At 35.7% G+C, this 12,018-nt stretch overlaps 1 protein-coding gene across 5 annotated transcripts in view; it reads right to left on the bottom strand.

Annotated features, from left to right (window-relative positions):
• Positions 1–2,884: 2,884 nt before the first annotated feature.
• Positions 2,885–12,018, bottom strand: part of GABPB1 (GA binding protein transcription factor subunit beta 1) — an 80,186-nt gene continuing 71,052 nt past the window's right edge. For 4 of the 5 annotated variants that reach the window (XM_036735003.1, XM_036735006.1, XM_036735005.1 and 1 more), the window contains exons 7-9: positions 9,624–9,809; positions 8,335–8,450; positions 2,885–4,492 (exon numbers count right to left, since the gene is read on the bottom strand). In XM_036735003.1, coding sequence (XP_036590898.1) covers positions 4,340–4,492; positions 8,335–8,450; positions 9,624–9,809 — 455 coding nt within the window. In that variant the 3' untranslated portion in view covers positions 2,885–4,339. Of the gene's footprint in view, positions 4,493–7,567; positions 8,065–8,334; positions 8,451–9,623; positions 9,810–12,018 lie in introns of those variants that run through there. The other variant, XM_036735007.1, reaches the window with a different exon arrangement.

Here is a 12,018-nt window from a genome sequence, read left to right as displayed (position 1 = left end):
ACTTAAAAAGCTGTGGCAATGCAAAGAACTGTTACTACTACAGTTAATAATCTTTGTGTACAGGTACTAGTTAATTAATTTCCTTGTTATTTTTTATATCTTTTTGACCAGTTGAAAGAACTGGGGATGTTTAGTTTGGAAAAAAAAAAAAAGCAATAGGGGGGGGAAGATATCTTTCTTCAAGTATTTAAAGGGCTGTATTTTATTTAAAGGCCATTTTGACTCATTCCTCTAGGCTCCTCACCCTTCAGGGATGGGAAAGCAGAACTAAGAAAATGGATAAAAGCTGCAGAAAGTAAGAAAGCCAGATTTTAACTCAATATAATGAAAAACAATTCTTAATAATGAGAACTATCCAGAAATAGAACAGCTTTCTTATGAGGTAGTGAGTTCACCATCTGTGGAGGTCTTCAAGCAGAAGTCAGATGACCAACTGTCAGGGACAGTGTAGAAAGGATTCATTTTCAAATAGATGGCCTGAAATCTCTTTCAATGCAGAAATTCTATAACCTTTCTTTAATCTAGCTCCCTTTCTACTAAGTATAGGAAGAGAGTAATAAAAAGTGAACAGCTTGTTAACAATGGAAGACTCTGGAAGGAAATATGGTACTGTTCTTTGGTCATTCAACTCAAGAAAATGAGCATTATGGATGAACTCCCATTATAAACAAATGATTATCATTTACTAAGGAAGCATAATGTTTGCACACCTGTGTACATCATGACCTCTCTTTTCCCAGTACACATAACGGTTTCCCAAACAACATACACAGAAAACATCCTACTATTGTATATAAGAATAAACATCTAAAATCTTGGTCAGCTAGAAAAGACTAATAATGCTACAATCCCAATGCCTGCCCAGTACAGGGAAATGTTAAGAATATGAACCCAATTTTTAAGATATAAGATGAGAAAATTTAAATAAATAAAATCAGAATCCAAAAAGTGCTTCCTTACCTGGAGGTGAATACCAGTGACTGTTGACCTCTCAATTGCGAGAAGACGGCTCAACCTACAGGCCATAACCCTGATCAAGTGTCAGAGGAAAAAAATTGGAAGTATGAAACTTCATACACCATTAGCATTTGTCCTCCTTTGTGGACAGTTCTGATTATCAGAGCATTCACACAAAAGACAGAGATACAGTGTGAAAGAATCCAATCAGAATTAACTGGCATCAAGTTTTAAGTGTTAAAAACTTTTCCCAGATGCCTACCCAAACATGACTTTATCAAGCCTATTACATTAATGTCTATGAAAAAAAAAACAAAACAGGCCACACATGGAATTCCCATACAATCAGACTCTAAATAAAAAACAAAGAATTTCTTCAAAGGTCATAGGGGAAGCCTGCCTATGTCACTGTTGACTGCCATTCTCTTCCTAAAGACCACTATGGTATAGGAAAAAGTAGAAGACTTAGGGAAGAAAAGGAAATTTGTAAGCCTCCATACCACTGAATTTCTCCACCCCGCCCCCACCCCGGCCCCAAATTCTTTCACAAATACTACAACTAAATAAGCAGGAATAGCTAGCCTGGTGTACTTGGAATGACTTGGGTAGGCTCTGCCTCCTACCAACCAAATGACTGCGAATAAATGAGTCACTTGAAATCTCTAAACCCCGGTTTCCTCGTGTCAAAAGAATACTGGCAATCAGCTATGCCTCACAGAGTTGTGAAGAAGGTACTTAGTAAACTGTCATTGTTCAGTCATGTTCAACTCTTCAGGACTCCATTTGGCATTTTCTTGGCAAGGATACTGAAATGGTTTGTCATTTCCTTCTCCAGCTTATTTTACAGGTGAGTAACTGAGAAAAACAGGACTAAGTGACTTGCCCAGGGCCACACAGCTAGTAAGAATCTGAGGTCAGTTTTGAACTCAGTAAGATGAGTCTTCCTGACTTCAGGCCTAGCACTTTATCCATTGTGCCACTCAGTAGCCCCTAGTAAACTGTAAGGTACTATATTAAAGATGAATAGTTATTATAGGAGAAAATGCTATACCATGGCTTCCGTCTTTGATATGGGTACTCCCGCAGAGTATGTCTTATAAGTATGTATTCCAAAGCACCCGACTGCTATACCACGACTTTACTTAAATGACAAATAACTGATTGTACATACAAGTACCTGTAAAAAAAAAATTACAATGCCCACAATTGACTTTTCATTATCCTGGCAGACTTGACACTACAGAAAATTATTTCGTCATTTCAGTTGCATCCAACTCTTTGTGACCCCATTCAGGGTCTTCTTGGCAAAGATACTGGAGTGGTGTGCCATTTCCTTCTCCAGTTCATTTTACAGATGAGGAAACTAAGACAAACAGGGTTAAGTGACTTGCCCAAGGAAACAAAGCTTGTAAGTATCAGAGGTTTGATTTGAACTCAGGTCTTCCTGACTCCAGGCCCGGCTCTCTATTCCCTGTGCCGCCTAGCTGCCCACTACTGAAAATATGGGCTGGTATATATGTAAATGCTGCAGACAATTTTAGGTAATATAATACCAGACATGAGAACAACAGAAACTGCAAGGCCTCATTCATGAGATTTGAATGCCTTTGAAATTCACTCCAATCTAAGACCTTTTAAAAGTGCTTCTATAGAGCAACTAAAGTTTCTTATTCATATTTCATAAATGTTTTTTATTATATTAATAAATATACTGTAATTCCAGGAAAGGAACCACAACCTCCTGAGGAATGGACAGATCCAAGAAGTTACATACCTGGCATTTTTATGTGGGAGATTCTTTTAAGACACAATGTGAAAATTATACAGTATTTTAATAGAATAGATTATGATTCAGATATACAATAACATACAGCTTTTAACGCATGAATGAAGTAAGATCAAAAGAGAATTAAGTCTACACTGAACATATGTGGAAAAAGATATTTAATTGTAAAATAGAAAAGTAGACCAGAGTACAGTTTTAAGGGTAATTTCTTTCTTATACAGTATAGGTTATCTAGAGGATTTTTAGGTTTAGATAAACATTTTCATAAAGCAGTGAAACAGAAAAGCAAAGCAAGAAAAAAAAAAAGGCCTGAACTGAAGTTTTACTGGGAAAAAAACCCAAAAGTGAACAATAAAGTTAAAATTTAATCATTTACCTATCGTGGAATTTAACAGTTTTATGATAGAGCAAGTCACAGCACAGACAATCTGCTTTTATAGTAAAAAGCAATAATGCCAGACAACAGAGGCATCCATGAAGCGTGAAAAGTTCTTGTCCTACACCCAAAAGCAAATGTCTTTCATAGGAATAGCCAAGAAAACGTATTGGCTCTTCTAGTTTCCTGGGGGTAAATGAGTCCTTGAGAATATTTCAGAAACCCACCTGTGTTGAGCTTTCCGAAAACATTATCCTACAATCCAGTGCCTGGAAATGTTTTCACGTGGAAGTCATGATAGAAGGCACTGAGTACAAAGTTTCAAGTCCCCTTCATGAAATTTTAAAAGAGAGTACGGGGGGGTTTGCAAATTTAAGTTACGTTGCAAACTGCTACTTCCAAGAACACTGTCATTCCAATAGAACCAGCTGCTAGCTTACTTAATTTCAATGACCTATGGACTAAAAGTTTTTTCTTCCTAATAACTTTCATCATCTTTGCAAAAAAAAAAAATACCTATGCAAGGGATGCGCTTTGAAATTATAAAAAACATGCAGAATATGTACAAACTGAAAATTTAAAAAATATTCGCTTCATATACAGGTAAATCTACTCAGGTATAGCTGAAGTTAAACAAATATAAAAGTTTCACTTTCTAAAAAATGTTTTCAGATAATCTGAGACAACTACTTAAAGCTATACAAAGATTTCCTTAGAGAAACCTACTCTTTAGGTAGAGGCCTAGTTGATACCTACAGAAATAATTCCAGAATCAGTCCACCACATAATTATTATGCAAATATTTGGTCTAATCAGTTAAGGATCACCCTTAAAACTGTTCTGCTTCTGAGAAATTAAGATTCAGACTAAAATCAAAAGGAATTCACAAAAACAGTGGCTTATTATGTTTCTGGATCTCTTCAACCATCGTTTATCAACCCATTTTGGAACTGTAAAAAAAAAAAAAAACAAAAAAACAAAAAAAAAAACAACAAACCAACTATTTACAGAATTCAGTTTTAAATACTTTTCACACAACTTCTAAATTCATAGTTTATGTTACAAGAAAATTCAGAGCTCATGGCTTAAGTCCAATTATCAACCTATAAGTCTCTTTTCTCTATGCTGGATTTCCATGACTGTACTTATATAGGGTATACAGTTCAAGATTGTACTCTTTTTCTTGACTCAAGGTAAAATCAAACTATTGTCCATTTCAATTACACTGCTTCTTTGTTAGTCTGAAGACGGGTCATGGCCTCTAATTTCTGCCTATAGGCTTCTGCTTCCTGTTCTTTCTTTAGAAGTTGCTGCCGATATTTTTGTGCTTCTCGATTTGCTTCATCCAGCTGTTTCTGAAGTGCTTCTCTCTCCTAAAAAAAAAAAAGTTTCATCGATCTTTGTGCAAATGTTTAACATGTAAATGCAAAAAATACAAAGCACAAGAAAGAAAAGAAATCTAACCTAATCATCAGTGAACATAGTACCAAGTAGACCTTCACACAGAAAAGCCTAATGAGGGTTGGGGGTTGGTTGAACTAAACTGCTCTGACTCATAAGCAAAGGCAAATACAGGAATACTTCTCTTTTCTATCTCAATCAACAAATATTTACTGAGCATTTACTGCGAGCTCAATATAGTTCTAGGCCTTGTAGAAGATGAGACACTGTCCCCGTGCACAAAGTGCTTACAATTTAGTTAGGGAGACAAGACTAACATAGATGGAACAATAGGACAGGGCAGTATACAGAATGCTAACTGGTGCGGCATAGATTCTTGGTGCTTCAGAAGCTCGGCAGTTAGGCAAGGCTTCATGGAGCGGGAGGATTTGTGCTAGGCCTACCCTACATAGAACGGGAGGGATTTAGATAGGTATTGGAAACAGAGAGGGGCATTCATGGTGGCAAAAAAAAAATGAACGGTTGTCACTGATGTCACTCTTTAAGGTTTGCAAAGCACTTTATAGAGATATTATCTCAGTTGTTCCATCCAACAACCCTGTGATTTTTTAAAATGTTATTCCTTTGTGATTCAGGCATGCATAAAAACACAGAGCTCCACCAATTTCTTCAGTACAAGTTTCTGAATGATATAGTAGGGAAAAAAAGCACTAGATTTGGAATCAAAGGACAAGTATTACTTTGATTACTTGTTATATAGCACTTAGCACAATGCCTGGCATATAATAAATGCTTAATAAATGTTTTTTCACTCAATCATAAACAGTTCATAGGAAGTTGATACCCAAAGATAAGTAGATGGTAAGACAACACCTACCTGTCCTTGATAAAGTTAAGTCTCCTGGTCAAGATGAACTATATCCTTAGGTAATGAAAGAAATGACAGGTATGATTGCTAAGCCAGTGGCAATATTATCTGGAAGATCATGGAAAATGGAAGAGGTACCACTAATACTGGAGAACATGCCAATTTTCAAAAAAGGGAAGAGAACAGTCTTCAAACTTTAAGTCAGTGAATATGCTTTTTATTTAAAGGAAAGCACTAGTATGGATCATTAAGGAAATGGCTAGGGAATGTCTAAATAGGGAACCAGTAAATATAAAGAGCCAACACAGGTTTAAAATCAATTCATTTCCTTTTCTGACAAGGTCACTAAACTTTTAGATGAGGGGGATGCTATAAATATAGTTTACTTACATGTCAGTAAAACATTTGAATACATTAACTCATTCTATTCTTGTGGAAAAGATGGAAAGATATAGAATACAGCATAATAAATTAGATGAATTCAGAGCTGACTGAATGGCTGGATTCAAAGAGTAGTGGTTAATGGTTCAAAGTCAATTTGGCAGGAAGTTTCCAGTGGAGTGTCCCAGGGATTTGTTTTTGCTCCTGTGCTATTTAACACATCAGCGCCTTGGATGCAGATATAGATGGCACGTTCATCAAGTTTTAAGAAGGCACAAAGCTAGGAAGGATAAGCTAACACACTGGATAATAGGGTCAGAATCCAAAAAGATCTTGACATACTAGGGTAGTGAGCTGAATCAAATATCATGAAATTTAAGAGGGCTGCATTCAAAATAAATTGACTTCAAAAGTACAAGATAGAGGAGGCATACTTAGAAGGCAATTTGAAAGATCTGGGGATTTCAGTAGGCTGCAAATTCATTGTGAGCCAATAGTGTGATGCAGCAGGCAGAGAAGCTAATGACACCTTGGACTTCATTAAGAGTCATGGCTTTTGGAAACAAGGAAGTGACTGTGCCTGTTAAACTTTGGTCTATTCAGACCACATCTGCAGGACTGTGGTCAGTTCTGAGTGTCACAATTTTAAAAGGTCACTGATAAACTGAAGAACATCCAGAAGAGGGCATCCAGGATGATGAAGGGCCTTGAGTCCATGTCATAGGAGTACCAATTGAAGGAGCTAGGGTTGCTTAGCCTGGAGAAGTCTCATGTGGGACATAAAAGTGTGTTCAAATATTAAGATCTATGATAAGAAAAGGAAGTATATTTGTTCTTTCTGGCCCCAGAGGGCAGAACCAGGAGCTATGAGCGGAAGCTGGAAGAGATAAATTTAGGTTTAATGTTAGGAAAAGTGTCCTAAGAATTAGAACTGGCCAAAAATTGGAATGGGTTGCCTAGACAAATGATGGGCTACCCCTCACTCATTAGAGGTCTTCAAACAGAGAATGGATAACCATTTGACAGGTCTGCTATACTAAAGGATTCTTTTTGGGTACAGGTTCAAATTAATGATCAGTAAGGACCCTTCCAATTCTTGAATTCCATGAACAATTGTGTGGGGGTGCCTTTGTGGGGTGTGTATGAGTGTGGGTGTACAAAGAATTGATACTAACTCAATGTGAAAATAATACCAGGCCAGAATCTCAAGATTTATTCCATGGTACTCATAACACCTTGACTTAATATTGTTGTCATCATAATTTAATACAAATCAATTAAAAATGAACTTGTTTATGAGTATCTAAAAGGTCTCAATGAACATTTCCTCATAAACCTTGTGTTACTTCATGTCATCTCTAAGTGATATTTAGGGTAAGATATTAACCTCAAGATGGAGGAATTTGAAACATGGAGAGAGTAAATGATTTCACAAAGCCATTAAGTTAGTGACAAAGAAAATCCTTCATTACCAACGTCCTATTCAATGTTTTATATACACTAAGCTACAATGACTCCTCTCTGCATTTAAAGGAAATTTTTTAAAAACTCAGATCAGATTGATAATATTTAGAGAGAAAATTTATAAAATATTATACTTCATCCTAAAATACCTCCAGGAAAGGTAGCTTGCTAAAGTGAATGGAATTGTGTTAAATGAAAAATTCAATCAGTTAAAAAAAAAAAGGTTTTTATTAGAAAAAAAGATAAGGGTAGATAATATAAACTGGAATTCTGTTATAACCACATAGCTATAAAAACTGCTCATTTGGCATCATTTTATACAAGATAATTGATATGCACTAGTTATAAAAGTAAAAGTACTCTGATACATACTATATAATAAAAGGGAAAAAATAATTATTTTAATAATCAGGACCCTTACAGACCTACACCCTACCCAACAATTTCTATTTTGAGAAATAAAACAACCTCCTATTTGTGGGAGCTCATTCACTACCTCCAGGCCTCAGTTTCCTCATCTGCAGAATAAGGAGGTTGGACCAGACAACTAAGGTCTCTTCCTACTCTAAATCCAATATCCTATGAGATGAATTCTACTGAATAAACTTCTACTCTGAAAATAACTGATTCAATTCAGTTAAACAATTAGGTTAATTAAATGACTAGCAAATAACCAGTTGTTTAAATAATTGATTTGATAAAACTCAAGCTACTTTGGCTGTTCTCTCCAGAATTTCTCCAAAACAATGTGATGACCCGGCATGGGATTGCTAAAAGAAACCAGGAAAATATCCTCTTTTGATAGGTAGAGACATCATCTTTTGTTCACACCTGTAATGATGAATATATTTGAGATTATTAGGGAATTAATGAAGGGATGAAGTGCAGAAACCAAAGACCACACCAAGATCCTGTACTAATCAACTATTGTAAACAAACTCTGTTGTAAAAAGCAAAGGCTAAAGTAGAGACAGAATGACAACCCTATCCAACTTTACTCCACAGCAATAGAAAACACCCAATAATAAATACAAAAAGGAAAAAAGACTGAGTTTACTTGTGACCACCCTAGTAAAACACACTGGGTAAAAGACTCCTTACTTCTATTTCTGCAGATTCCACTCGATTTTCTATAATTTCAATACATTGTCTCTTGACTGGTGGTTCTTCACTTATAACGGTTTCTTCGGCTATATCCGTTGCTGGTACTGTTAATACTGAAATGAAAATAGTAGATGTTTGTTATTTTAGGGCATGTTTATCATAATATTAGTAAAAATAAAATGATCCTTAAAATTACTGACACATGTAACTTTAAAATATTTATTCACATATTAAAGACTCTACAGAAACATGCCTCAAAATGCTGGATTCCTGACTTTAGTCTTTTACTTCCTAAACTTTCTTGTTCTAACTTACTGCAATGTACTTATTAAAAATACAAGCTTTTTTTTTGTTGGAAGAGGAAGGAAAAGAACTGGCCCCAGAAACAGGAAGATGTGGGTCCAAGTCCCACCTCTATCAGTCAGTCAATAAATACTTATTAAGCACTTACTGTGTGCCAGACACTACAAAGTTGGGGAGACACAGAGAAAAAGACAGTTTCCACTCTCATCAGACTAGATTTGTGGACCCAGGGCAAGTCACTTAACCTCAGTGCCTCCAACAACTCTCAAAAACTGTAAGTTCCAGAAAAGAAGCCAGTTTGTATTGGCAGAGGAAGCTCCTCACCAAAAGCTTCCTATACCAATGAAATCATAGGTCTGGCCTAAATAAATAAATCTTCTATATCTAGAATCAGATCATTTTCCTACAGACTATTTCTTAAAATAGTCTAGGAAATTCATATCCAGCTATAGCCAACTCTCAGTTAACTGGTCTATGGCAAATATTAAACCACAAAATGGACTTCTCTGCCACATGGCACAGTTTAGGTTAACTTTTCCTCACTGTCAACATATATTCATTGAAAGCAAGGAGATTTTAACATTACCATACAGAAGATGTGATTAGGAAGTTAAAGCAGCAGACAGAGTGCTGGACTTAGATTCAGGAAGACCTAACTTCCAATCTGGTCTCAGATACTTTTTACCAGCTGGGTGGTCCTAGGCAAGTCACTTAACCTCTGTCTGCCTTGCTTACCTCATCTGTAAAATGAGGATAATAATAGTGTCTACTTCCTAGGTGGTTGTGAGGATTAAATGAGATAATATTTGTAAAGTACTTTGAAAACCTTAAGGAGCTACGTATAAATTTTAGCAATTATTATTATTAAATCCACTGTCAAAAAAAAAAAGAATACAATGCAAGACAAAGCTCAAACACAATCTTTTTGGAGCTACACCACAATTTCCCTCTTAATTAATGATGATAATAGAGAACTAACTTACCTTGTTGTCCATCTGGCATAGTTACAATGATGGGCTGACCTATTCCACTGGTTGGAATGGAGTGCAAATTACCAAGCTGAATTCCATCTGTAACTATTGTAATGACTTGCTGTCCTCCAGAGCTAACAACTTGCTGGATTGCACCATCTACTGATTCTGCTGTCACCACCTCTTCAGTAGCCACTACTGGAGAAACAATTCAAAAGTGCGTCAATAAACATCTAAACATCAAAAACTTAGATTAAAAAAATAAGCTTTTTTTCACATTCAGTGCTCTTCTTGCTATAACTTCTCCCTCTGTTTAGATTTATATGATACACTTCATTGGCAAAATTTGTTCCCAAGGGCAAAACATACAAATAATTCCTATTTTAAGCATTAATAGCTGAGATCAGATTATGCTTTTGAGAAAACACTGTCACTTCAATTTAATGAATAAAAAAAATAGATTAAAAGCTTCCCCAAACCTCTCTGACAAAGGCTCAATACTTCTCACCATGGAGCCATCCTTATCACTATCACTAAACTATTTTCTCACTCACTCACAATATGACTCCAACAGATGAAGGCTTTACACCTGTGTCTGGGAAAGAACCTAATACACAGATTCAAATAAAGTGTACCAAAGTCCAATGACAGACTGTATGTTTGTCATTTGAGAAACAGCCTAGCTAAGTACAAAGGCTTGTTACCAGGTTGTCATAAAGTCCTGAAGGAGTTATGAACTTCATAAGAGGAAGAAATGTCTAAACCAATGGAATAATGGATCCTTAAAGGATTGAAGTCAATCAAAGACAAAGGAATTGAACCTGTGATTTCAAGGAAAAGTCCTCTACCCATTCAGGTGGACACCTTCTCTGTAACTCTTAGTCTGTAAGAGTTGCCTGAAGCACTTGTCCAGGGTCAAACAGCCAGGATGTGTCAGATGAAAGACTTGAACCCAGGTCTTCCTGGCTTTGAGGTCAATTCTCTACCCACCACACCACACTGCTCTCTTATATATGGAGTACACACACTTTAGGACAATGAGTAATCCTACTGATGATATCTTTTCAAGAACAAACTACAGTACCACCGAGAGGAATTTTATTCCAGGTCTATGAAAAACATTAGAAGTATAACAACTATATTACCAATAGGCACAATTGCCAAAAACAAAAACTTAAAACTTAATGATCAATTTGGTGACTTACTTCCAAAAGAAAGTTATATGTTTAAAAACAAAGAACAACAACAACAACAACAAAAACATTGTTACCAGCTTCACTTAAAAGAATCGGCACATGAAACTGTTTCCAAATGGATTTTCTTTCTAATTGTCATGGGGCAAGATTTTATAAGAGAGAAAATCTTGTGATAAACTGATACACAGTTGGTGTGCAAAATAAACTCCAAGTTGCTACTGTTTATAGCAGAGTATCTTGGATAATAATGGCTAAAGAATTTACTTCAGAAGAGAGGCCCTCATATGCACTTCAAGAAAAGGAAAAAGCAAGGTACATCTCAACCTGGTGTTCAAAGGTGTATCTATGGCAACCGGCTTAGCCTCAAACCTGCTACTGTAGTATTTGACAATTGTTGAGATATAACTCACAAAAGATAAAACTCAAAATATTGAGTGCTTTTATATTTTGAGTTCTCTATTTTTGTTTGCTCTTTAAACTATAATTAAGCTGTATCACGAAGCACTTAAAATTTCAAGAAGAAATTCTTTTAAAAATAGAGTAATGAAATACAGGACATAAGTGGCTATTTGTAAAGCTACTTAGGTTTTCAGATGCATGTATTCATGCTTTGATTTCTTTTACATGCATATGAAAAAGGAATTTCCACTTTAGCTGGTTACAGAAAGAAAAATATTTTAGAACATAAATCTTATATTAAAAACTTCCGAGATCAGAAAACACACATAGAACAATTCATAAGCTTTCATCTTTGCAATTAGTTATACCACTATTTTCAATGATTGTCATTAAAATGGATACAATTCTTGCCTTTCATCTAAAGATCTTTGTTCCTTTGCAAATCTCACTAAAAGGGACTGGAGGAAAAAAGTTACAGAATGTTTGTGCAACAAATCAAAGTACTGCCTAGAAACAGGATAAGAAGCCAAAAATATGAAAAGTATTTTAAAAGTTGAAAAGTAACTTTGTACAAATTAGAATTGGAAATTGAGGGGATGCCCATTAATAGGGAAATAGTTGGTTGTGGTATATGACTGTGATGGAACACTATTGTGCCATAAGCAATGATTAGCATGATGCTTTCAGAAAAACCCAGAAAGACTTAAATGAATTGATGCAAAGTGAGCGGAACTAGGTGAACATTGTACACAGTAACAGCAATACTGTATGATGATCAACTGTGAATGACCTAGCTATTCTGAGGAGTACAA

The sequence above is a fragment of the Trichosurus vulpecula genome, chromosome 8, assembly GCF_011100635.1.
Source record: "Trichosurus vulpecula isolate mTriVul1 chromosome 8, mTriVul1.pri, whole genome shotgun sequence".
Classification (NCBI taxonomy): Eukaryota; Metazoa; Chordata; class Mammalia; order Diprotodontia; family Phalangeridae; genus Trichosurus; species Trichosurus vulpecula.
This window is presented reverse-complemented; position numbering and strand designations above follow the sequence as displayed.